General features: G+C 41.0%; 4 protein-coding genes across 11 annotated transcripts; 1 reads left to right on the forward strand and 3 right to left on the reverse strand.

Moving 5' to 3' along the window:
- Positions 1–104: 104 nt before the first annotated feature.
- ssx2ipa (synovial sarcoma, X breakpoint 2 interacting protein a) lies at positions 105–8,430 on the reverse strand. Of its 5 annotated transcripts, none has more exons than XM_042102428.1 (14): positions 8,251–8,430; positions 6,469–6,605; positions 5,967–6,130; positions 5,596–5,802; positions 5,229–5,339; positions 4,957–5,092; positions 4,684–4,759; positions 3,764–3,944; positions 2,742–2,907; positions 2,160–2,302; positions 1,846–2,019; positions 1,633–1,750; positions 1,329–1,482; positions 105–1,060 (listed from the first exon to the last, which is right to left on the reverse strand). In XM_042102428.1, the coding sequence occupies exons 1-14, from the start codon at positions 8,256–8,258 to the stop codon at positions 913–915; spliced, it is 1,923 nt and encodes a 640-aa protein (XP_041958362.1). In that variant the 5' UTR covers positions 8,259–8,430; the 3' UTR covers positions 105–912. The 5 variants fall into 5 exon arrangements, with proteins under 5 accessions (XP_041958362.1, XP_041958376.1, XP_041958368.1 ...); XM_042102442.1 differs by having other exon boundaries at positions 8,111–8,428; XM_042102434.1 differs by having other exon boundaries at positions 1,846–2,016; positions 8,251–8,427.
- Positions 8,431–8,565: 135 nt separating this feature from the next.
- Positions 8,566–14,737, reverse strand: mcoln3a (mucolipin TRP cation channel 3a). 3 transcript variants are annotated; one of them, XM_042102474.1, is made up of 12 exons: positions 13,920–14,737; positions 13,314–13,478; positions 12,251–12,404; positions 11,832–11,910; positions 11,559–11,655; positions 11,352–11,451; positions 10,627–10,742; positions 10,287–10,436; positions 10,037–10,138; positions 9,558–9,680; positions 9,269–9,475; positions 8,566–9,089 (listed from the first exon to the last, which is right to left on the reverse strand). In XM_042102474.1, the coding sequence occupies exons 1-12, from the start codon at positions 14,142–14,144 to the stop codon at positions 8,952–8,954; spliced, it is 1,656 nt and encodes a 551-aa protein (XP_041958408.1). In that variant the 5' UTR covers positions 14,145–14,737; the 3' UTR covers positions 8,566–8,951. The 3 variants fall into 3 exon arrangements, with proteins under 3 accessions (XP_041958408.1, XP_041958409.1, XP_041958407.1); XM_042102475.1 differs by having other exon boundaries at positions 8,566–9,083; positions 10,627–10,745; XM_042102473.1 differs by having other exon boundaries at positions 10,627–10,745; positions 13,920–14,736.
- A 261-nt stretch (positions 14,738–14,998) lies between these two features.
- bcl10 (BCL10 immune signaling adaptor) lies at positions 14,999–17,974 on the reverse strand. Of its 2 annotated transcripts, none has more exons than XM_042102485.1 (3): positions 17,751–17,974; positions 16,860–17,148; positions 14,999–16,702 (listed from the first exon to the last, which is right to left on the reverse strand). In XM_042102485.1, the coding sequence occupies exons 1-3, from the start codon at positions 17,799–17,801 to the stop codon at positions 16,272–16,274; spliced, it is 771 nt and encodes a 256-aa protein (XP_041958419.1). In that variant the 5' UTR covers positions 17,802–17,974; the 3' UTR covers positions 14,999–16,271. The 2 variants fall into 2 exon arrangements, with proteins under 2 accessions (XP_041958419.1, XP_041958420.1); XM_042102486.1 differs by lacking the exon at positions 17,751–17,974 and adding an exon at positions 17,566–17,616.
- Positions 17,975–20,486: 2,512 nt separating this feature from the next.
- On the forward strand, positions 20,487–25,091 carry LOC121716326 (CCN family member 1-like). Its single transcript, XM_042102479.1, has 5 exons — positions 20,487–22,930; positions 23,040–23,253; positions 23,372–23,701; positions 23,963–24,168; positions 24,282–25,091. The coding sequence occupies exons 1-5, from the start codon at positions 22,883–22,885 to the stop codon at positions 24,588–24,590; spliced, it is 1,107 nt and encodes a 368-aa protein (XP_041958413.1). The 5' UTR covers positions 20,487–22,882; the 3' UTR covers positions 24,591–25,091.
- The last annotated feature ends 880 nt before the right edge of the window (positions 25,092–25,971 follow it).

The following is a 25,971-nucleotide window of genomic DNA, read 5'->3' on the forward strand; positions in this document are numbered from 1 at the left end:
GGACCTTGAGATATGGCACTCTAACAAGGAGATGCTCTAGCATCCGCGTTGTAAGTAAGTAAGTAAGTATACACAGGCAGTACATCACCACAACCACCATTATCTTCTTTACAGTACCCAACCTTTATTGCATTGCAGAATCTTAGCAGCCTATTCGTAAACTTGGCTCCTACAAACCCAAGGAGTGGATCTACCACAAACACATTCATGATCTGTTCGTACACATCAAGTGCAGTAAAAATTCAAAAACATTAAAATGACAACATAAACTCTGATGATAAAAATCAGCTCATCACAAAAAAAACACGACTCTTTCAGACTACATTCCTCGTTATGCACGTAGTAGAATTTTGTTCCGATACTCTGCTTGTAAATATAACATTTCAATGTCCATAAAATCTACAATAAATCTCAAATCTCTATCAATTAACAAAATATCCGCAACTCTACAGTAAGGCTATGAGAAACTTGCATCTAGCTTGTGAGGCTACCATTTTCTATGACAAAAAAAAAAAAATATATATATATGTATAAAATCAGATGTTGAGAAAACATTGGCATCATCTTTAAAGTGCTATCAGGATTGCGAAGTGTTACAATAGAATGGAGTTATGGTGCCATCATTTGTGGTCATGACTCAGCAGGAGTTATGGTGCCATCATATGTGGTCATGACTCAGCAAGAGAAAAGTGGATCATGGAGTGTCTTTTCTAACACATGGTCCATCATTGGCTACTACAGCAACAGTTTAACTGAGGTACAGTGATGCTTCTAAAATATGGATTGTCAATGAGCTCCTCTCCACTACAACAAATATCACTTCCCTGACAGTGGGATCCCATTCATACATCTTCAGTCACCAGGCTAATTCAGCTTGGTGTTTCTGGTGTGCGCTATGAGGGCTGACTGCCACTAGGTGGGGCTGTGGAGATCTTTAGTGTGGCTGCGGAGGCTGGAGTCGGGTGGGCGCTGCCGGGACTTGGCTGTGGAGTGATCCCCACTGCTGTGCACACTGCTGGAGTCCACCTGGCCGCCACGCTTCCCTGAGCCGCTTGTGCAGCTGACAAAAGACAGAGAGAGGAACGTAAACAAACAAAACGGATATTCAACATATGGCCAGTGTTCTAAAAGCAGAGTTACGTTGAAACATCCACAAATCACACATTAACACACATAATTACATACTCTGTAACGTGAGGGACACATTTTTACCCAGCTAATGCTAGCCTGTGCCTTGCTCTACCTATACATATTCTCAATACCAAAACCTTCCCCATAGTTGTAGGTAAATCTCTGAGTTGTTTTGTGGGAGGTGGCGTGTTCATTACCTGTTGTCTGGGAGGAGGCGCAATGTGCGGTACAGGTCAGCAGTGGAGGGCATTCTGCTGGCAATGGGAGCTTTGGGCGTGTTGAAGGCAGAGTAGGAGAGCGATTTGGTGAGGGGCGCGGGCGTTGAGATGACCTTGGCCTCAGGTTCGGCACCTATGGCACACGCACACACACAAATGAAATGCAAAATCCCAAACAATGTCAAAGTATAACCACAACAGAAAACAAAATGGACATTTTTAACGATTACATCAGTACCAAGGCCATGAAAAAATAATCCCTTCATGTAAAAAGGGTCCTCACCAAGTGATGAGGCACTGGTTGATGCAGACTTGGCAGGCCTCTTTCGGTCTACAAAGGGAGTCATGTTTAGAAACTGATTCTTCATCCATGTTGCTCTGTCATCCTCAAATGCTTTCCTCTGTGGAATCACACACACACACACACACAGGGATTGAAGATCAGGTTAATCAACACTAAAATCTAAACTCCATCCGTCTGCGCGTGTGAATGTACCTCATGACCCAGGCGAATGGCAGCGTCAGTGAAGCTCTTCCTCTCCTTCTCAAAGTTCCTCTTCTGCTCCTCAAACAGCCTCCACTCCTCCTTGAGCCTCTCCTTCTCCTCCAGAGTGTAGCAGTCGTTAAGCAGGGCTGCTGTCTCCTCATCACAGGGGGAGCTCAGCTGCTGCTATGCGCATGCACACACACACACAATCAATCAATCATCACACACACGTCCCATTAACACTCAAAAGGCACATAAAAATCATGCATTTCAAAGTCATGTGCAAAAGCAGTGTCCTGTGTGTGTGTGTGTGTGTGTCTGACCTGCAGGAGTTGCTGCTGGGACTGGACAAAGTCTCGGCACTGCTGCAGCTCCAGCCTCATACGCTGGAGCTCCTCCTCGTGGACCCGTCTGGAGATGAGCTCCTCACCATCCCTCTCCCGCTCCTGACTTGCCGCCAGGGACGCTGGACACACACACACACACACACACACACTTAATAGATTAATACAGCGATGCACCAATATATCAGCCTAACATTAGTAGCCGCCTATCAGCAAATAAAATTACATTTACTGATGGCAATGGCTGATATTTATCTGTTACTTACAGTCTATTCTGGACTAGCTAGCAAACTGGTACATTCAAAGATAGTGTTATGAAGGGCTGAAACACTTGAAAATGGGTCAGTTATTTTGTTTTATAATGAATATTTTTATTCCTCTGCTATACCAGTGTATCATTAACAAGTTCAACAAAGTACATTTCCGTATCTGCATTAGCTATTGGCTAAATTGTAATTTGAAACATCGGTATCGGCCCAGAACGTCCCTATTGTTGCAGAAAGAAAGAAAGAAAGAAAGAAAGAAAGACAGAAAGAAAGAAAGAGAAAAAGAAAGGTCTACCTTGGCTGTCCAGGCGCTCCATGTGGTTCTTGAGTCTCCTCCACTGGAGGCGGATGCTGTTGGTGAGCTGCTCGCGGGCCTGTTCACACGACTGCTCCAGGCTCTCCCGGCTGGACTCGCACACCTCCTCCTCTTCCTCCTCCTCCGCTTCAGCATCCGAGCCCACCTGAGGCCCAAACACAGCCCATCAGCACTTTCCTTCCAAAGGCTAGGCCAGATTGACACACTTTAATTTTGTGCAGCAGTTCTGTTCTGTAGAACACAATACCCATTTCCCAAGGGGTGGCCAAGCTCGTAGGGTGAGGTTAATCTCCCTATGATGTCCATTTCCTAATGAATTGCGTAATTCCATTACGGGTGAATCAATGTGCCGCCAGTAAACCGTGATACGATTGCAAGTAAATTGATTTGAACTCAATAAAACCAATCGGCCAATTTAATTTTCGTTCATGCTTTTCCACATGGTTTTACCAGACAGGAGGGATGCAGTGAGTGAGTCTTCCATGCTAGGCCTGTGGTCAACAGCAGATGGTACTCAAGCCAGGCACCGACACTTTGTTGAACTTCCTCCGTCCAGACAGACTACAGATCAAATGCTTACGTAATATGCAGCGTGGTCCTCACCACACTAAACCCAGCCAGTGCACACCGAGTCTCTTTCTCTTGCTCTCCCCTTTCTCACCATATCAAATGCATACAAATCCTGCAAGATACTGGCACAAACTCTCTCTCATTCTTCTACAGCTAATAGACAATAAAAAAAACTAGAACATGTCAAATATATATAAGTCTACCACATTAACATTTTTCTTATGCATCTGCTTGTCTTGTTAACTGAATTATTTAGCAAAATGGTACAGAATGTTTTATTCTCCTGAATGAGCAATGAGTACACAACATTTTATCGAGGTGGACAGGGATATAGCTTTGAAGGGTATATTACATTTTCCATTAGAAGGCAGGCTGTACGGAAATCATTTTCTCTGTATCAAGACGATTGGCCGAGTCGTATGGGCACTCACCTGCTCTAAGCTGTCCTCTGGGACCGCTCCTTTGGCCACAGGCTTCTTTGGACTCAAAATGGACACCATGTCCTTCTTCATCTGCTGAAGCACCTTCTTCAGCTCAGCGTTCTCCACCATCAGGGATCTCTGCCTGGCCTCATAATCCGTCAGCAGAGCTGTGTACATTTCCCCCTCGTGTCTGAATCAAGTGAAGAATACATGCACGTGCACGCACACACTCATTTGATTATTTTATTTGGAATGACTACAGTAATTTCCTGTGTATTAGCAGCATTGTGTAAAAAACGCAGGACAGTGTTTTTTACGCAAATAAAAAAAGATAACCATTAACCACATCCATGTATTTTACCACAGTGCCCAACAGCCTAATGAATCAGAATCAGATTGTGCTTCAAAGAAGAATGGAAAAAAATAAATAAATGATCAACCCCATAGCTGCAGAAATTTGGCAAAATCAATGTATAAATCTTGGTCAGGAAATTGCAGTACTGATTAAAATATGACTGCATCCTAACCAAAAGCCAGTTATGTTTCACATATACACATTACAATGTTATAGCATTAAGGGTTGGTATTTTAACATCTTCACTGAGAAGCAAAGATTCATATTAGAGTCAAAGCAGCAACCTAATTCCAAAATCAGAACGCTCTTTGACAACTACAATATCCAGGATGTTTTCGGAACCCCTAAGAGCAATGTTCTTACATGTAATCACACACACACACACACACACACACACACACACAAGACAGACACCCAGCGTGACCAGAGCCCCCCTCCCCCATTCCAATCTTATTACCGATAGGACCATCTGAAGTGACACTTGAGACTTGAACACTGTGTAGGGTGTAGGCGAGCATCTGTTCTGCCTTCTGACTGCCAATTGTAAGAAGAGAACACAAGGCAGGCACATTACCTGGCTTCTGCCTTTCCAGTCTTCCAAAGGCCTCTCTTCCCATCTGACCTCCCAATGGTATTTGACACCTCAATGACTGGAGACACACATGGGGAAGTGACAGAGAGCAGACAGGTTTTTATGTAAATCCACCATCAGGACCCCATCACGATAGCAGCTAAATTGAAAGCAAACATTATTACCCTTCAAGGGAAAAGTTGTGGGTCTAGAGAAGGAGGCTAGATTCTGCATTCAGCACATTAGGATGCTCTGTCTGTCATCCAATCAACCTACCTAATTTCTTGTCTCTCTTGTCCACCAGCAACTGGTTGAGTCGCTCCTTTAGCTTGGTGCATTCTCTCTCCTTCCTCTTGGCATCGTGATTGTATTGAGTGGCACGGCTTGAGATGATGCTCTGTAATTTCTGAACCTAAAAATACAGGTCACCCAATCACAGTTTTAGATAGTTCAACACCGTAAGACAAAGAAGCTCAAAAAAAATGAAAGGAAAAACAAGAAAAGCTTGTTCACAGCACTCTGCATGATAGCATCTTTTAATGCCTTACTTCCTCTTTTTCGGACTTGAGGCAGCTCTGCAAGGTCTTGATTTTGAGCTGCAGCTGTCTCTCGCCTTCATGCAATCCCGAGTTCTCCCTCCTGATGTACTCCAACTGATCCTGCAACACAGCACAAGCCAAAGGTCAAAGGGTGGAAAGCTCAGTGCATTTTACAGTTACAACATCAACACATTAGCATTGGGCTTGAGTGACAATACTGCTGCTTGATCATAAAAATGCCAGTAAACAAGTGTTAATATTTAACACCTCTACAATGAGTTTTCAAAAATCTGTTTTTACAACTACTACACATTATCCATTGTAACATCCCATCCCCTTTCAGCTCTGTAGGGGTGTTGTGCTGTAGGGGCGGTACCTTGAGTCTGGTGTGGCCGTGCTGCAGGTGCTCCAGGTCGCTGGTGCTCCTCAGGTGCTGGTTCTCCAGCTCTTCCAGGGCCCTCTGGCTGCGCCGGTTAACCTGCAGCAGCTCGTACATCAGGTTGAGGGCCGGCACCGCCGTCAGGCCCTCGCCCCCCGCACACAGCTCCACACTCAGGCCACACAGGCCCAGGGAGCCCATCTCCTGCACACACAAGAATTCACATTCATGAAGAGGTTGTGTCTTAAAAAGTTTGCTCATTTCAACAACTGTATTCGCCAACATAAAAACATTAGAGTAGCCTACTATCAGAGATTATGCAACAGAGCCATGTATTTTCCTTTTTATTCATTTAGGGGGTACCATACCTGATTGATATAGGAGGTGCACTGATTGACATTCTGCTCCGTGCAGAAGGCACTTAACACACTGTAGTTTTTAGGCAGCAACAGGGCACAGGGCAGGGTGGGGACTGAGTTTTGCCTCGAGGGGGACATTAGAAGCCGGGTCACACTGCAGATCTCTTTGGTTTCTAGACAAAAAACAGGAAATTAGAAATCAGTGGGAAAGGTAGAATTACGACCGAGAAAAGACCCTTTAACACAGATCATATTTCTTGCCTCTTTTGTGACATTTAAATAGTTCACCTACTACATTCCAAAGCTTTGGTAAACATGAACACTTAAAAATCAGGTTTAAAAATGTAGGTAAAAGCTATTAACGATGGCATCTACATCTCCAAATTCAGTAAAGTATGCTAGGGACACATTGTATTTCCATTTCAGATAAAATTAGACTGAAACAATGCAAATAATGTTGCTATTAATAGTTGCTTTATACCCCATTTCACACAGAGTGATGTAAACTCACCATATGCTGGCTCTGGCATTGTCATTGTCCACCAATCTCCCCTATCAGTCCGGCACCAGGACTCGTAGGCTCTCTGGTCATCCGTCGTGCCAGCAGACACACACGTCAGGACATGAGGCTCCCGCAGGCACTGGTGCCTGAAATAGAACAGCAGGGCACAATGGATTACCACAGTCGCCTATGACACTGGATTAGCAGCCAATTCTGCCCCAGTATGGGATTACATGGCACACTGATGGATGCTGTGAGGTGCTGTTGACTGGGGTCCGGGATAAATTATATACACAGCGGCTAGCTAAGTCACAAAGCCTAATAAGTGTGTTGAGTGTGTGAAAAATTGGGTATGCAGAATGGAGCTGACATACCTTTCTTTCCCCCCCAGATCTCGGTCACGTTTTGAAGTCAAATTTATATAATTTATTTAAGACTTTGGGGTGTGAAACTATTCCCTAAACCTGCATAACCTGGGGTCCAATCACTTGACGTGACAACAGTACTGGTTAGGTTGCATTCAACAATAGCTCCTAGATTCCAGCTCAGACTGTAAAAAAATGCAAGCATGTGGAATTCCCGGTGTTCAACGCTGTTCAGCCAAAGGCCGAAACGACTGTGTCAAGCAGAAAATAACTTGGTTTTCTTGCTTCTTTATCCCATAATCCGTGGTGCATATGGCCCTATCCACACGCCCAGACGCACTTATCTCTCCTGGGTGTCAGTCAACAGAGCGTTCTTTGGGAGGGGAAAAAACGTTTAGGAAGCTCAGTTCACGACAAACCAACTTTTAACCTAATATTAACTTTACTACAGGCAAACCAAACCGCACTAATTTCATACTATTCACACAATACATCTTTTAAGGGAATACCAGCCATTCATTTATCAAACTCGTGAATCAGTCACGTTCTCATACTACAAGAATCTTAGAGCCAAGATCTTAGAAAGGTTTGTTGATTTCACTGTTTATTGACTATAACGTCATCTATCAAATTATAACTAACATTCGATATAACGTTACATCTTAACGTTACCCGCTTAACAACAGATTAAAAATGAAATGCTAACGTTGATTTTACCTGCTTCTGCTACGTTATCGTTACCTGCCGAATCCTTCAGTTGGCATCAACTTAAGTTAACGTTAACTTGTATCACTTAGATATGATGCCATAGGTAAAAGTTAACGTTATACCATCCGAAAACAATGACAAAGTTATTAATTTTCCGAAGCTTATGACAACATCCACAGAATCAAGTGCCACCATGGCAAAAACCCTACAAACGTTAGCTGCTACAGCTGGCTAGAATGGGATAGCGTTAGCTAAGCTGTTGCAGTTGGCTAGATTTCCAATTCTAGTTCTAGCTTCTAGGCTTGCGAGCTGACAAGCTAAAAGGAACCCACCAACGTTAGCATCTCACAGGTTAGCGTTCCATCATCTTCACATCAAATAACGTTAGACTAATGTGATAATTACTGCGACACCCAACAGTGGACTCATTTTGCTACAGAGTTGTTTTATTCCGACACAATTAGTCGGACACAAAATGTAAAGATTTAGCGCTAATGTCTACTATCAAGTTAACTTAGCTGACGTTAGCAAAAGCGACAATTTACCATAACGTTAGGTTAAAGGCCAAGTTAACTTACGGTCAAGCAAGAGGTTTCAATTAAATAACTACTGGGTGCGGCCGTTGTTCTTGTTCTACCGTTGAGTGAAGATTTTTTGGAATCATCTGTCTTAGTTCACACAATCATTAAACACAAATTCCCCCAGCCGTTACACTTGCCGTGCCATGTTCAATATCACTGTTGCAGCTTGAGTTTTGAAGTGGACTTCTCTCTCACGTAAGAAGAAACTAGTCAGCTATTGGAGAGGCCGTTGTTAAGCAACCAGTATCGCTCGTACATTGGCTTTTACCTTCACCTGGCACACCATCCACGTAACATCAAATGAGCATGTGAGATAAGAGGCCCAGGATAATGATAATAATAATAGCCTAACATGTGGCGGCAACATCAACACAGCCTACTTTTTTCTAGCTAGGTCATGGATAGGGGCGTAACTCTCAAGCATCAAGTTGAAACAAAGGTAATGTGTCTACACAGGATTTTATTTTTAAAGAAAAATGTACAGCAGAATTTCATAATATATATACACATGCATAATATATTATATGCACATTTTGGGTATATGCAAATTGTCATATACATTACAACATAACAGTAGCCTAGAATTGGTCAGTTTCAACATTTGGTTTTCATTTTGTAACTATAATTAGACAAGCACAAAGCTAAATGTATACACCATTTGCTGTTTAAGTCTACACATACATCTTAATGTAACCTAACTATATCATAATATTTTATGTAGACAAGCTCAGACCATACAGAGTGCACTTTTAAGTTTGGTATGATACTGCTGACCGAGAGGTGTAATAATTGTGACAGACACATCAGCCTGGAAGCCTCTGGAACTCAGGCCAACCTCTCAGCTGCAGCAGGCACAGGGAAAGAAAAGGCAGGAGTCTGACTCAGGATCGTTGTACTTCCCAGAGGCCGGCAAGTCCTTGCATTCCATAATAAAGGCCTGGAGTTCAGACGCAGGGATACCCTCTTGCTGCTGTTGCTGAAATTGATTGAATGATAGCTTTAGTTTCTTTATGGTGCAGACCATGACATTTTGCTTTTCCCATATACAACAATGCAGTTATCATGTAGGTTATATTTTTGAATACTTTAGTTCTAACCTATTTTTCTCTGAGTTGTATGTTGTATTGAATATTCTTGGAATTTAATAGTTTTTACCTTGATAGTCTCATATGTGTCTGTGATGAGAGCAATGAAGAGACTGAGGACCATGTATGTGAACAGGGAGATGAAGGTGTACACATAAAGTCTGCTGAAAAGCCAGACTAAGTACTTTTTTCCCCGCAGTTTGGTAAATGTGGAGTATATTTCATCCCCATTGATGAGGGAAAACAAGCAGTCTGCCACCATGTTAAAGGTACGGAACTATGGGAAGTAAGGATTGCGTTAATATCTGAATCAAGTAAAACATCTCTGCAACATTTGTTTTTCTTTCTCTTCTGCTTACATTTTCATGGTGTGGTCCCAGCACAATCCAACCACAGAAGCAGTAGCTTAGGTAGATCATTACAGCACACGTTAAAAAGCGGATCACATTTGGGAAGGCTGCCCTCAGGGTGAGGATCAGAATCTGACAGAACAAAGAACTCCTGTCACTAGAGGAAAAGACTGGTTGGGTGTCACTGTGATATCTCATCTTACTGCCATGTTGAGTGGTGTGACAGTTTCCTGAGTGAGTGAAGGCATTGGCCTGAATTAAAAGTCAAAGCCCTTTACAACAAAATAGAGAGTAATTTGAGAATTCATAGAAATATGGTGAAATATTAGTAATGACATGTATGCCTTTGGGAATAAGGGGGATAATTTCACATGGCTTATTTAGTCATTTTGTTAGCATATTTGTGTAGATTTCTTATATGTTTATGTGTGCATGCCTTTCATCATGGAGAATGAACAATAATTGTATAATATTTATGAAGATCTCACATTATATTTCTGGAAGAAGCCCAGGTATCGCAAAACACCAATCCACACAAACATTGTCGAAGTTCCCAACAAAATGCTGCAGACATCGTAGTTTGTTAGCTCCTGCAACATGAGAAGACTAAATGTTGATGACAATGACCATGTTATGACAATGGCATTGACACTGACAATAAACTATATGTTTAGTTATAGTTTAACAATGACTATGAAGTTTATTGGTTATATATCCGAGGGTGATAGTTAAGCTTACCTTGGTCTGGATGCCTATTTTCATAACAGAACCAGTAATAGTAAGTGTGTCACTGATGATGATAAGAATATACCAGCCATTGACGAATTCCAGACGGTCTGACATGGACACTGTCTTCTGATAGTGTTTTTGGAAAAACATAGCATATTCCTGTGAAATAGCATCAGAGATATTCATGATGTTCTAGTCAGGTGTCAACTTGCTAAAATGGGCCAAACAGGCTGTGTGCTAGCCAGTGAAAAGTGTTATCTTAAAACATGCACTCAGGATGTAGGCCAGTCTGTAGTTAAGAGGAGTTCATATAGGCTAGTCTATTGCAAACATCACAGCTTACACTTACAGACTGCAGCTGAAGTCCATTGAGCACAGAGCGTATGCATAGAATGAGAGACACCAGACAAGCAAGAATGATGAAAGAATCAAATGTGAGAATCAGGGTGAGGTGATAGTCCTTATCTGCTGCAATGAAACAGGGACATAAGTTTAGTTTGTGTCATAATGAACAAAAATCTGTTTAGTTGTACTCCACCCTCTGTTTGAAAACTGTATTGCATTGCTTTTCACTTTGCTTCATCTATGATCTGGTGGTGTATGCTGGGTGTTACAAGTATATAAAGAGGATCATCTCTTTCTGTTTATGGCTAACTGAAAACTCTTAAAAGTATTTAAGTAAGTAAGTATAAGTATATACTCTTGATCCCGTGAGGGAAATTTGGTGAAGCACACACTAATCCTGGCGCAGTGAGCTGCAACCACAGCGGCGCTCGAGGAGCAGTGATGGAGCAGTGCCTTGCTCAAGGGCACTTCAGCCGTGCCTACTGGTCGGGGTTCGAACCGGCAACCCTCCAGTTCCAAGTCCGAAGCGCTAACCAGTAGGCCACGGCTGCCCCCCAAAAAAAGGAATGTGTTGTCCCTATCTGGACACAGAGATGTGTTAAAAAGACAACACAAGTTGTGTTGTTTTCAACACATTCGTTTTAAGAGTGAATAAGCATCCTACTGTAACTATGCATTTGGTATATGAAGAAATGTGTGAGCATTGTGTAAGTGTGAGAGCATTCTTACAGGACCCAGATATGTTCCAGTCTTTGCACACATTGATCTGCACATGGTTGTCCAGTGATATCTTAATCCGTCCACTATGGGCCGTGTTGTCAAACAAAATCTGAGTTTGTAGAAAGCATTAGATATTAGACGGTACCAAAACACAGGGCTATTAAAGCAGTTAAAAAGATGGGATGCCTCTTTTGTCTAATAAAAGTAATGACCCACCACAGTCCTGAAAGCATAGCAGTCTGGTAACTCGTTGTGACGCACTGTTTGCAGATTTATAGTCTTGATAATTAGGTAGACTTTAACAGACAGTAGCCTATGAATATATAAATAACAACATAATTCAACACAAAATATTCTACAAACGTTCTACCTTGGATTTATGAAATAAATAAAAAGAGGCATGCAAATAATTAGGAATGCTCATAGAAAAATACTGCTAAATGTATGTGTATTGCTGTGACATCTGAAACTGGGGAAAGCGCACATGACCTTTTAAAATCCAGAGTAAAATTCATGTCTTGTATTGCAGCATCTTTGACTGGTTCCAGAGGGTAGATAGACAGACACTCTGGTGGGAAAATAGTAAACAGGCTTTTATTCATCTTTAGTAGACGTCAGCCCCTTTAAATAACATACTATGTATCATCTACTCTTATACTGTAGTAGGCTTCTGATTAAGCCGTGTCTTTCTTTATCAACAATTATCCAAAGGCAGAAAATGTTTATTCAGTATGTTTAGTGATTAAGATGAATAAAGTGTACAGTATAGTTTTTTCACTGTCTCCTCACATATGTCATATGTTAAGCAGCACTTATAACCAAAAAGAAAACAGTAAGTCACTTTCTTTCACTCACACACACACACACACACACACACACACACACACACACACACAATTGTATATCACCTTTCTCAATAAATGGGTCAATGTCAAATGTGTCATTGCCAGGAGAGATGCTCCCATGTCTGTAAAACTCCTGGCAAAGGGACAACGGGGTGGAAACGCCATCATTTTTCTCATACGCATGATTTCCCACGGTGAGATTTGGCAGGTTCATGTACTAATGGAGAAAAATTAAATTCACTCAACAGGAAGTCTATAGCTCCCATATTGATTTACGATGTTCGAAATGATTACCAAACAGAGGGTTTGATAACTGTTATAAATATGCTCTCATCAATGGGTTGGAATTTGGAATGCATGTTGGAGGTGTGATGGGCGGACAATAGAAAGTGAAAAGTAATCCCTATGGGCTTGCAACAATGACTAAGTTATTTTAGAAAGTTTGAAAGTATACTTCATGAATGGGGCGAGCAGTGCAATTTTGACTGCAAATTAGCTTTGGGGTTTTTTGGATTTTGGTGCGATTTCTTTGTTACAGTGACAAAGAAAGTTGGCAAGCACCACAGGAGTACTTTGCAATGGAATGGCATGGATGAACTGGGGAAAACAGGATTTTTATTGATCTCCTCACATCATGGCCTTTGTGAAATGACTGCCTTTTAACAAGTAGTCTCATTGACATTGACTGATTCAAGCTTGACAAGATTCCCTATAGAAGGTGTGGTTCATAAGGGCCTTTCAGTGACTGACGTCTCAACTGAACCACAATGAGCTACAAAGCCTGCATGGTGAAGTATGGTGGGGCAGCTCAGCATTCAGACATATAGAAACATGTTTTGCTATTTTACAATAGGTCACATTCTGACTGTAAATATATGAGTTTGAATATATATACACATTTTGCATACATAGAGTTGGCTATTCAGTCAGTAGTTAGGCTAGAAATTTGTCACTTGACAGCTGAAGGTTAGACCTGAAAACAAGTTGAGCATGGTCATAAATAGAGGCACTTAAGACCGCTTGGTTTAAAAGAAACGAGCACGTCAGCTACACACAAAAACCGAATGTGGTAATTACTGCTTCCTGTGGGTATCAAGGAAAATATGACAAACAGTGATGATATTACCTGATTTATGATGTAATTGATGTGGGCATACACTTCTTTACTTGTGTACACAGCATAATTTTTGTCCTGATCTTCATATCCCTTCAGGAAAAGGTGCTTTAAGGTCTTGATATTTTCTTCTTTGAAGGTGACCATCATCTCGTTACTCAGCCCAAAAGACACCAGCTTCAGAAAAGTGCACAAAAAGTAGGTGTTCAATTCCATGCAACAGTCATGAAAATGAAAGGATATATTGGCCAAGACATTCAGTTAAGAACAAAATGATTCATACCCCTGGCAAATATTGATGTAATGCCGATTTTCTCTTTATCTAAATGTTTGTTCTGACTGAAAATGACACTGTCTGATGATGAAAACGTTTCGAAAAAGATGAAAACGTTTTTTTAATTCCATGTTTCTCCCACATTGTCTTACAAACTTTTGGCATGTGACAGTGTCATTTTCAGTCAGAACAAACATATTGATAAAGAGAAAATCAGCATTATATCAATATTTGCCAGGGGTATGAATAATTTTGTTCTTAACTGTAAAGAAATTAAAAGTCAACTATAGTGCAATTCTGTATTAAGCTCAGCCATGTAAAGTCTAATGAGTTATCACTCTTACCTGGCCTGTGATTAGAAGTATCTTCAGAATTTGCAACATTAACTTCCATGGTTTACGGCCTCTGGCACGGTATTTCTCACAAGGACTCATGAAAAAATATTTAAGCTTCCTCCTGAAATGATCCACCACCCTGTGATCCACATTCGATGTAGCGGCTGTCCATTGGTAGTCCTGCTTAAGACGAGCTGCAGGGTCACTTGTTATTAGTAGGTCTTGGTCTGCCATTGCATGTGCTCCTTACAGGTCCCTCAGTTCTAAGACTATTTAAGATTATTTAAGTGAAATAGACAAATCCATGCTGTTTGGCTTGTTGACTTAGGTAGAATGAGAATGAGAATGAGTGAAGACGCATGTTAAGACCGAAGTGGCAGAGCAAGAAAACAGTTTTATCTTGATAAAGAATTCATACAGATGAAGAATTCAAGGATTCTTTTCATTCTTAAGTTTCATAAAACAAGTTCTACAGCATTCTTTGCATCAAGCTGCCAATCATGGTCACCCCTAAATTCACCACGGAAAAAGCCTACAGAAACAAATAAGATACAAAAATAAATCACTCAAACTTTCTTTAACAGTGGCAAAACAAAAATTGTTCCTTTTTTCTTCTTAGACTTTGAGAGTATACATGCATAAACATGAAAGTAAACATGCAGAAATGAACATTTTCTTAGGGTACTGTTTCATTGGACTGTTAATACCTGCACAAACCAACACATATTTCAATGGAACAGTCTGGTACTCTGGTACTGTTAGTATAAGTATATATCTTTTGATTCCGTGAGGGAAATTTGATCTCTGCATTTATCCCAATCCGTGAATTAGTGAAACACACTCAGCACACAGTGAACACACAGTGAGGTGAAGCACACACTAATCCCGGTGCAGTGAGCGGTTAGGTGCCTTGTTCAAGGGCATTTCAGCCGTACTGGTCGGGGTTCGAACCGGCAACCCTCTCAGAACAAGTCCGAAGCACTAACCAGTAGGCCACGGCTGCCCCATTGTTGCTGTTATGTGAGATTGAACAATGCCATGTGAGCCATTCACTACCAATGTGGATGCAATGAGAGCTTGAAGCCTAAGACGGTAAAAAAAGCAACACATTTATTCTCTTGTAACCATCACAGCTTTAAATAAAAACTGACAAGATAGTGTGAACAGAAAACATTTACCATTGTATTCTGTCTCCCCTTATATCCCACTTTACATATTAGACTACAGCCTACAATAAACTATTGTGGAACACAGATATATGAACTGGAACATTTCTAACACAGGATTTGTTCTTTCACATAGAGTATATAGACAGACACCTATTTCTTCCGAAGTTTGCATTGATAATTTCACAATCAATTTATTTTAGCTTCATGATATATTTCCATGTGTAGTGGTTCCACTGTTAGATTCATTTGTTTTACCTAACTTCAACCACCAGCTAAACACCAGTGGGAGCAGTCAGTGACGCTACATATATCATCCTGAATATGAGTTAGTTCAGTTAGTTACTTTCAGTTTAATTTATAATCCTCTGTCAATTGGTTTTTAAATTTGAGCCGGTTTTGATTTCTTTATAATGACTTCAGTGTGATTTGTGGTTATACATTAATGATACAAAATATATGCTTTTCCTGATCATTATCAGTGATAGAAGATGATGGCTGTCTAGAGGTCATGATAAATGCCAACGCATGGCTCCATCTGTTGTCTGACATCATTCTATGAGCAAGGTTCTTGTGCATAAACTAACGGCATCATGTGGTGTGAGACAGCTTTTAGCTGCACCGATGTTTGTGCTTAGTACCTTTCTCAGGTATTACATTCGCAATAAATTTTGCATAGTTATTAAGCAAGCTTTAGTTAGATTTTAGACTTTGCCCAACATTTGCATCAGGGCCCTATGACACTGAGGGGTCTTATTCCAATCCACAGCCAACATCATGGGCATGTTCTGAAGTGGCCTGTTGTGAAGAATGTGCCCAAAGGGTGAGGTTGCTATATAATCAGCCAGCTATAAACACATCACGGGCAAGTTTCAACTGGATTGGGATCCTAGGATTTCCTATAACCTTAGGTATACAAGGAGGTATACAAACTCTGAGTGAAGCTGTATAGTGAAGGATTTCTCCTTGACCATGCATGAACCATTTAAAAAGGCACAAGATGGGTAAAAAAACAACGTGAAGACAGCTAAAAATGATCAGACAAGATATATGCACCATGAACAAAGACAAATGAAGGACAACACTAACACAAATACACGTCTCATAAAATAATAGAAAGGTCTATGGTCTCAGAAGTGGGCCTATGCCATGATGGTATGGTAAAGTCATTGGCATGGGGTAGGTTCACTAGCTGTTATGGGCGAGGTGAAATGGACCGGGATCGCAGTGGTTGAAAATTGGCGTCCCCACCACTGGCCGTGCTCCCACAAGCACCAGGGTCTGTGTCCTGCACCTCATCCAGGACCTCCTCTGGTAGCGGGGGAGCCCCTGGGTCTCCGGGCTTGGGTAAAGATGAAACACAGGAGGATGACCCAATCATACTGTCACTACTGCCAACAACATTGCCCCCAAGGTTGTCTCGTCCCCTAGGAGACCCACTGAACAGGTTTAGTGAACTAGAGGCCATCGAGTTATTTGGGCTCCTCTCGCCCTCTGGGTGGTAAAGCAGGGTGGAGGCATAGCACTTGTCATAGTTCGAATCATAAGAGAATGTCCGAGAGAGGTCGTTGGTGGCACCGGGCTTGTGGGTATAGTTTGAGCTTGGACTTGCACTGCAGGCTTCAGCTGCGGGATACAAAAGTACAACTTATCTTAAACTTCAACAGATAGGCCAACAATAAATTTGGTCACAGTAAGCTTTAGCCTAATATTTGAAAGCTGGCCTGCTACATTAGGAGTTGGGCTCCAGTGGCACATCTATAGGCTACCCAGTTATTCTTACCCTTCAAGGCGGCTATCCTCTCATTCTTGACCTTCTGCACCTCATCGGTTATCCTAGTGATGAGGAAGTTAATAGTGCGCTCCCGACGGATAGATTCAATTAACGTATCCAAGCCCCGAGGGTTTTCGGCCAGGAAATCCAAGAGCTTTCCAGCGCGCTTGCGGTCTGTGGTACGGCAGTTTATCTCCTCCGTATCGTCTCGAGTCAGGATCTTCCTTGAGCGAAGGTAGTCAAAATGTCGACTGGCGATGATCTTGTCGACCAGGTACGGGCGTAGCCTTTCAAGTGCCTGGCAAATAATAATAATAACATGTTGGATAGGTAAGGTTAGGTAACATTAGCTTACCGAGGTAAAGCATCATTCTAATTGTGGAACTAAGTTAGGGAAATGCTTCTGAACACGTCCACTGAGTTTAATCTTCATGAGCTATTTAAAATCAATGGTGTTTGAGTTGACCGTATCAGCCCCTGTTGTCATTGTCACAATCTGAAACTGATGATACTATATTTTAGATTCGCCAGGTAACCTTTTAGTTAGGGCCTAGGTCTATTCATTGCGCGCAAAGTTTATTGAGTGCCCCACAGAACTTAGCCCAGTTTAGTTAAAATGGACATTGGGGTATTTCCACAGGAGTTCTAGTCATGCATGACTTCATTCACTATCTCATATGGATTGGCTATGCTATGAAACAAGAGACTAGCCTACTTTTAGGCTACAACCAAGATACCACGACAACGGCATTTTCTTTCTTTAACTTTCATGCAGACATAACCTACTGACACTTTAACGCTCTTTAGGCTACCCATATGTCCAACGCGTCGAGGCAAATTTGTTTAAAGAAAATTCAACTGAATGTTCGAGTAGGTAGGCTATCAACAGTGAATACTCACTTCCTTTTTTATTTCAGCCATGTCATCTTCCGTCAGGTGAGGAAAATCCATTCTACTAATTTAGTGGTTTCCCAACCCTGCTTCCTAAAGCTACGGCTCTAAAACAAATGTTTAGGTCTGTAAAAGATCAATTTATGTAACGAAACGTCAGCGTGCCTACATTTTAAGAATGTTGCATGCCAGTAGCCTACATGCACCTTGCTTTGCCAACTCTAAACATCGGAAGGAGAGAGGGGGAACTGTGTGAATTGGACTACTTCCTCATTCAGTTTGACGTAAGTTTGAGCAGAAATCTATCCGGGTGGATCAAACTGTGTGGTTTTGTATTAGGCCTACTACTAGTAGGCTATTGGTACATTAACAATTGACAATATCTACCAAAAGAAAACTTTGAACGATAATATCCTAGACTTAGGTCTAAATCTAGGCTAACATTAGAAAGGCCTCCTTAGAGACCAAACAGGGGTGTTTTGTTAGGTCTGATTGAAGCATTATGCCAGTAAAGAATGATCCAGGGTAAATATTATTTCAAGACACCATGAACAGTGATTGAGCGAATCCCACTAATATTATTTTCATAAATAATCGTAGGGGATGGATCTGTCTTTGACAGATGCCTACAACACAAGTGGCCTCGGGGTGGAGCTATAGGGCTATGAAAATTTGTCTAATTACGTCACTCCCGGTCATCTTATGATTTTTAGCCTACCCAGACTTGAATTAATTTTGTCGACTGAAATGGCAAGGTGCCTGCTATCAGGCTAAGATTAAACTCTGGCTCAGAGTTCTAATTTACTTTAGACAACAACACAAGAGAAATAGTTGACTTCCTCTTTAGAGAAATAGCCTAGAGGAAGTTCCCATTTAGGTCACAGAGCTGCTCTAAATGGGAGCTCATAAACAGGCTATTTTATGTGAAACTCAAAGAACCTTTACTTTGTCATGTGCAGCGACTAAATTTAATTGCATTTAAAAGAAGAAATAGTATAAAAGTTGAGTCTGAATGAGCCATCCCTGGACCTTGATCACTGAAGATCACACAAATTTGAATAATGGGCAAAGAGCAAGGTCTAACTAAAACTACTAGGCAAAATCAATTTGCTAATTTAACACCATGGGCAAGACCTTAACAGCAAACATTGACAAATCAGCTCAATGATCCTTTACCACATAATAACAAATAGCTCATGGAGACATGCACAACAACAGATAGACTTTGCACTTTGCCCACCATTTAAATTAGGGCTCGGAGAGTTTTCCTTTCTTAACTAGACACATATTGATTTGTTTTAACACCAGCACATATACAGTATGAAATACTACTGTGAATGCATCTGTGAATGGATGGAGATTTTGAATTCAGTTTGGCAAGTAAGGAAAAGTAGCATCAGCATAAAATCAGTCACAGTTTAAATGAGCATTAGACCTATTTTACTCCCTATACTACAAAGTAAATGTTCATGGCTATGCGTATAAAAATCACTGTTCCCAAGAAGCCTCGGAGTGCTCAGAGACAGGAGGTTTTGGCATTTTTCTTGTGACTTTGCAGGCAGCCCAGTGGATACTGCCGAGTCAGCAGGAGAGCGATCACAGACGAACACAATGTTCCTTTTCTGAGTGCTCGGAGGACTGTGGGATTTAAATATGGGAAAGTGGTTGAGTAGAGTGATGTCAGAAGAACTGCATTAGCAATCATCTCTTTGAACTCCTCTGATACACCACAGGCATTTTTGTGTCTGACCTATCAGAAATGTGAATGATTCATCAGCATTTCAGACAGAAACAGATCTCGTCTGCCCTTATGCACTGTATAAACACAGCTGGGTTTTTTTCCACTGAAGCATTGGTCTTAGTAGATGCAAACACAGTGTGAGTCAAAGTAATCCAGAACAACAGTATGACAAATGTTGTCATGCATGAAATAATTTGTTTAAGATTGTTAATATATAAAAAATTAATATATAAAAATAATCAACATGAGTGAATATAAAGGTTTTCGTGAATAATGTTGTGAACAAGACAGGAATGGTTGGATGTTTTTCTGTCTTTCACTATTTAATTCAAGGATGTAACTATGAAAATACATGTTATGCAATTACTCTGTACAGCTTAATCCCCAATTGTGTGGCCATGCCATGGTTATGTAAATGCCATACGATCCACCATTATTGATGTGTGTTAAGTTTAATTTATGACATATTCAGAATGTACACCCTGTAATTAGATAATATGGTTTCAGAAGCTTTCATGTTCACCCAAAGGGGTAAGGGAACCCTGGTGCAGGGTTTTGGTAATCCAATCCAAACTTGACAGCTGTGACAAGGATCTCGGATAGCATCCTGTTAATTAGTCCATGGAACAATTACATCAATGTAATGTTTGTTTGACTAGTTGTCAAGCCAACACAGACAACTGTATCCAATATGATATGTACTGAGATGAATCAAAACAACATTTTATTCTAGTGCAACAATATTTTCTCCAACAGCCAAGATTTACATTTATCATTTATTCATTCATCAAAAGCAACTTACACAAATGGGGAGAACAACATTCAAGCTATGTAATGGTGCAGAGGAGATAGGTGGGAATTAATACTGCATCAAACAATATTACCAGAGAATGAGAGTGCAGATGTTAGTAGTAGTCAAAGAAGGAGAAAGTGGTAGGGAAGAAGGAGGGAAGAGAGGGGAGGAGAGGGTTACTGTAGTTGTGTTAGGAGAGGGTTACTGTAGTTGAGTTAGGAGAGGAGGTACCTGCGGAGGAGTTAAGTCTTCAAGAGCTTCTTGAAGATAGACATGTATCCTATATATTATAGTATAGTTCTGAATTTACTAAGTAAATGTAAGACATCAGAAATGATTAATGATAAACACTATTTTGCATAGTCTACAAAGTCAATGTTCTTGAAATCATATATTTTCAGAATATAGGCATTCAACAATATTTTCCCCAAGACCAACTGCACAAATATGCATGGTCAAGTCAGCTCCAAGAAACCAGTGAGGTTCTAATTTCTATAGCAAAGTCAATTCCCCTCTGAACCTAACTTGTGCCATCCACTGTGGGGAAAAAAACATGATTGAGTATGCTCAAGCACATTTCCTGTAAAAATCACCAAGTCTTCATCTGGATTGATGGATGGAAGGCAAGGTAATTTATGTTTTGCGTTTCTTGATGTGTCGCAAGGAAGGTATTTTTTTCACGGTTCATTCTCTGTAGATCCTGCATGGAATGTTCCACAATGGATTTTCCTCCAGCACATTCCTCCCCACCCTGGGACCTCTGTTTGTCTAGTCTTGTTCCAAGCCCAGTCCATTATCCCAGCTGGACTTAAGATCCCATAGGAAGTTAAACATATCCTATTCCAGGAACACATCATTCTTCCCTCCTTTTGCCACATTTTTGCATAAAGACATTTACATTACAAATGTAAACAAGAAATCCCTCAATAAGAGGGAGATGCTAAGACCGACCTCAGAACAGTTTTATCAGAATATTGAGAGCTGTGGGATCTGGGATAAAGGCCTTTAAAATAAAAAAGCTTCCCAATAATAATAATAGGCCTAATGATTTCACACTTGTGGTTCACAGTCAATTTTCCTTCAAACTATAGGTCATATGACCGTGGCTGGCTGGCCGACAAGTTAAAAGAAACTAGTCATACTAGCAAGCACAATATACCTTATGCGTTATGGGAAGGGATGGACTTGGGTAAACACTGTTTAAAGGTGCGCCCCGTGCGTAAAGTTGCGCGCCACAGTCAAAAAACTATCTTTTGGTATAGCAGTACAGTGCAAACATGGAAATGCATACAGACCAATAGCACGGAAATGGCAAACATACTACTTAAATTTAACACCCAGAATTGTTTACAGATGGGCCACAGAAAGTCTCCCGTTTAATAGCCAAGTTCACCTAGCCTAAAACAACGTCCTGCCTTTGATTCGTTTTTCTTGGATAGCCTAAGCCTACCAAACATCAAGCAAATAAAAAAAAATGACCTGTTCACGGTTGGAAAACAAATATCTTCACGTTGTTTAGCCTAGGCAATTCATATAATGTAGCCTAGGCAATTCATTGTGCGCCTGGTGTTGTATCACAAAACGTTTGTGCAGCAATACGCTTTTAAGAAAGACTGATCTCTAATAATGGAAACGAGGAAAGACATTTCAGGTCAAATTGATTACTATATGTTCATGTAGCGTTTCAAACTAATTGCAGGTAACGTTGCAATTATGGGTGTATGGGCATTTGCTTAAAAAAGGTTGAGAACCACTAATCTACATGCAAAATTCCCTGAATATTAGTGCAGATTCCCTCTTGTTAAGACATTGATGCACAATGATAAATCGCCTCATTAAACCTCTCCCCGTGTCAGTATATCTATTATACTCCTCATATGGCGTGTGATTGTAGGCCTGATTTTTAAGCTAAGCAGCAGCGATGGTCGTGGCCGCTTAGTGGAAGGGAGACCTCCGGTTAAACCATAGCGATCTTGCTACTCAATGTTTTTCTAAAGGTTGGCTATCACTATGTTACAAAGGCAGTGAAATATTAGACGAATGGCCAGTTGGCCACCGCTTGTTAACCCATTCGTATATCAGGCTACACTGTGCATTTGTTTTAATTCGTCAGTATTATATCATAGCAAAGAACACAGTCTGAATAAATGGTACAGCCCAATGGGGGTGAGGGTTTGAAAATCGTATTTCATTAGATTATATCCTGCATTGTTGGTATGTGATGGTAATACTGCATTTAATTACATGCAATATTGGATAACATTAAAGTTTATTACATTTTTTCAGTACCCCCCAAACTATTTTTTTTCATCCCTTTTGGGAGGGTCCAAGTCTCATCTAGGGGGGTCGGACCCCCCCCCCAATACACCGTAATTCGAACCATGGACCTCCGCGAAGCGAAGGGGGCGTCTTTCCTGGATGGAGAAGTGCATTTGAAACATTCCAGGCATAGTTTCAGGAACACCTCACAACCGAGCCAGATCGTACGTAAGCCCACATAGCATTATAAAAGAGAGGGAGACACGACTTCGGCAGTACAACCGACAGTAGAGGCACTGAGCGCATGTGAGTTTACAATTGAGATTGCAGAGGGAAAGAACAGAAGACATGCTGGTGCTTTCTATTACCATTATCATGTATGGATGCCTTGCAATGGTAAATATGACTTTCCTTAACCTAACTAAAGAAACTAGCCTAATTGACATACTGCTGATGTCTATCTCTTCAACATTTAAATGAAAAATGAACTTTTCGCCTGCCACAGGCTTCCTCCACATGCCCTTCAGTGTGCGTATGTCCCCTGGAAACTCCACGGTGCGAACTGGGAGTCAGTTTGGTGACGGACGGATGCGGTTGTTGTAAGGTCTGCGCTAGACAGCTGAACGAGGACTGCAGCAACACAGAGCCGTGCGACCACATCAAAGGACTTCAGTGCAATTTCGGGGCTAGCCGGGATGCAACTAAAGGCATATGTCGAGGTACGAATAAATTCACATATTCAAACTATGTTTTTTTGGAGGGGGAAGTGCGTTGTGCGTTGTGTCTGTTGGTGAAGGATCTCTCAACTCCATTGTAACTGATTTTCCTCTCTAACAGCCAAGCTTGAAGGAAGACCTTGTGAATTCAACAACAACATTTACCAGAATGGAGAAACCTTTCAGCCAAGCTGTAAGCATCAGTGTACTTGCATAGATGGTGCCGTGGGGTGCGTTCCACTGTGTCTTCAGGAGCTATCTGTACCGGCCCTTGGGTGTCTCAACCCCACATTGGTCAAGGTGCCTGGCCAGTGCTGTGACAAGTGGGTCTGTGCCAACACAGACAAGCAGAACGTGAAGAAAGGCCAAACCAAACCTGGTCAACCTGAAGACAACTTCACACAGAAGAATAAGATGTTCTCCAAATTCTCCAAAGGAAATCCTCAAGCAGGTCAGTACTTCAGCCTCACACTTATGTTCAAGTATACTCACCTTTACTAACTGTAAGGTTTAGGTTACCAGGTAGAATCTTTCACTTATAGTTAAATTTCCCATCTCTGAATCAGCCCTTTTGATCAAAAATGTTTTCAAAGTGAATTATTGTCCTAGTAGCCAACCTATGCCAATGAGGACTAGCAGTGTCTGTGTGAATGTCAGTTATATTGCCATAGGCATTATAACATTCATTGAATGTCTTTCTCTGCCCTCTTAGCTTACAGAGACCAGCCTGTGACCCGCTTGTTGTCTTCTGGTCTGAAGTGTGTCACTCATTCGACCAGCTGGTCTCCATGCTCCAAGACCTGTGGCATCGGGGTCTCTACCAGGGTTACCAACAGCAATCCACAGTGCAAGCTAGTGAGGGAGTCACGGATTTGCCAAGTGCGACTCTGCTCTTCATTCTCACAGTCTAGTTTAAAGGTAAGCATATGGTGTATAACTTAAATATAACCTAGCATGCGGTTGTATGGTGTATTGTGTTGGAAACACATACTGATTTGAGATACAGTAATACATCTGTTTTGATTTTCCAGAAAGGGAAGAAGTGCAGTCGCATCGAAAAGCCAAAGCAGCCAGTGAAGCTGACGTATGCAGGCTGCAGCAGCGTGAAGAAATACTGGCCAAAATACTGCGGCTCGTGTCTGGACGGACGGTGCTGCCGCCCAGAGCAGACCAGAACTCTGCCAGTGCAGTTCCAATGTGACAGCGGGGAGACCTTCACCAAGGACGTGATGATCATCCAGACTTGCAAGTGCAGCTCAGACTGTCCCATCAGATTTGAGGGCCCCCTCCCAATGCACAGGCTGGAGAATGACATCCACAGGTTTACTGATGATGAGTGACGAAGAGATCTGTATATGAGGCTTGTATTGGGTACATTATACATTGAACCTCCTGTTAGACAAGATTACATGAGCAACTGGCAGGAAATCTTGATAACATGCAGAGAAGTGTGGAATGTTTTCTGTATTACTTCATAATATTGGAGCATCAGTATTAGCTTCATGTTGAAGCATATTATCTATTATAATTTATTAGTATTATTTTTTTTATTATTGTGATTGTGAATTGATTGTGTATACAGACATGTTATGTTTTGTATACAGACAACACACATTGTTGTGACTGTAGGTTTCATTCTGTTTGTTCAGGTTCTGTTGGTTTGACAGTCAGTGCTGCTTCCATTGGTTTATAAAAAAAATCATGTTATAAATTAAGACCAAGCAGCTGTCTGTGTTTATGAGTGTATTTTGTTGTTTGTTTTTATATCTATTTATTAATGATGAGGTCATATTTTTGTATTATACTTGTATTTTATTTACACAATGTTGACTATGTGGTGTGAATAAAAATGTATTTATAGAAAATATTGCCTATATGCGGTACATGTCTTTTTTTAAGTATAAGTGTGAAGCTAAAGTGATTCTTAAAGCACTGGTAGAAAAAGGGGAAAGTGCAGAGAGTATACTGAAGATAGCATTGTGACAATCAGAGGATGTGCTTCAAGTGTTATAGCACATGAAGTGGAGAAAAACAGACCGATAACACGACAGGCTCCAGGGTTGGTTGTCTTGCCATGATAGCTTTCAGATTACATGAAATGTACAAATAAGTAATGTATTATGTTTTATATTGTTTATATTGAGTCCATTATCAATCATTTGTTTCACTTTGATGCTGGACAATCATGAGGAAATAGACCTACATTAGACTTGATTTCATATAACTTATTAACACAATTAAATAATGTATTAACTAACTCTTATATTACCACTAGGCCTAATCTTATTTTATTAACCCGCTGTAGTAGTTCTACAGCACCATTGTAGAAAGTGTTTTTTTCCTGTTAAACCACTGATCTGTGGCTGCACCCATTGTTATGTGCTTTGAACTGAGCATGTTGGAGGTTTGAACCGAACATTAAACTAATTAAGAGCATTGTTATGATATGGTTACAGTAGGTGAGGAAGGGAAAACATGCAGTGTAAAGGGTCTGTGTTTAAAGACATTCCAACATACCCAGGCATTTTTGGTAAAACTCTTGCAACATTTCAATGCCTTGCAGATACTTCTTTTTTTGAGCATCAGCATAACTACCCCGGAAAAAAGCAGAACGAATACTGCTTCTCTGCGCTGTTCCTCATTCAATGAAATCCATGTTCAGGAATGCTTGTAAAATTGTGTCTAGCACTGCAGTGGTAATCATTACAGCTGGAGATGGGT

The sequence above is a fragment of the Alosa sapidissima genome, chromosome 1 (genome assembly GCF_018492685.1).
Source record: "Alosa sapidissima isolate fAloSap1 chromosome 1, fAloSap1.pri, whole genome shotgun sequence".
NCBI classification, from domain to species: Eukaryota; Metazoa; Chordata; class Actinopteri; order Clupeiformes; family Clupeidae; genus Alosa; species Alosa sapidissima.

Excerpts from the sequence above, each read along its gene's own strand:
- ssx2ipa (XM_042102428.1), bottom strand. Across the intron at positions 5,340-5,595 it reads ACGGCCACACCAGACTCAAG|GATCAGTTGGAGTACATCAG; the intron begins GTACCGCCCCTA and ends GCTGTGTTGCAG. Across the intron at positions 1,751-1,845 it reads CCATTCGCCTGGGTCATGAG|AGGAAAGCATTTGAGGATGA; the intron begins GTACATTCACAC and ends GTGATTCCACAG.
- mcoln3a (XM_042102473.1), bottom strand. The coding sequence starts at position 14,144 with ATGGCAGACCAAGACCTACTAATAACAAGTGACCCTGCAGCTCGTCTT. Across the intron at positions 11,452-11,558 it reads GCTATGCTTTCAGGACTGTG|ATTTTGTTTGACAACACGGC; the intron begins GTGGGTCATTAC and ends CTACAAACTCAG. Across the intron at positions 10,746-11,351 it reads CTGGAACATATCTGGGTCCT|CAGATAAGGACTATCACCTC; the intron begins GTAAGAATGCTC and ends GTTTCATTGCAG.
- bcl10 (XM_042102485.1), bottom strand. The coding sequence starts at position 17,801 with ATGGATTTTCCTCACCTGACGGAAGATGACATGGCTGAAATAAAAAAG. Across the intron at positions 17,149-17,750 it reads TGGCTGAAATAAAAAAGGAA|GCACTTGAAAGGCTACGCCC; the intron begins GTGAGTATTCAC and ends ATTATTTGCCAG. Across the intron at positions 16,703-16,859 it reads GAGGATAGCCGCCTTGAAGG|CTGAAGCCTGCAGTGCAAGT; the intron begins GTAAGAATAACT and ends TGTATCCCGCAG.
- LOC121716326 (XM_042102479.1), top strand. The coding sequence starts at position 22,883 with ATGCTGGTGCTTTCTATTACCATTATCATGTATGGATGCCTTGCAATG. Across the intron at positions 23,254-23,371 it reads AACTAAAGGCATATGTCGAG|CCAAGCTTGAAGGAAGACCT; the intron begins GTACGAATAAAT and ends CCTCTCTAACAG. Across the intron at positions 24,169-24,281 it reads TCTCACAGTCTAGTTTAAAG|AAAGGGAAGAAGTGCAGTCG; the intron begins GTAAGCATATGG and ends TTGATTTTCCAG.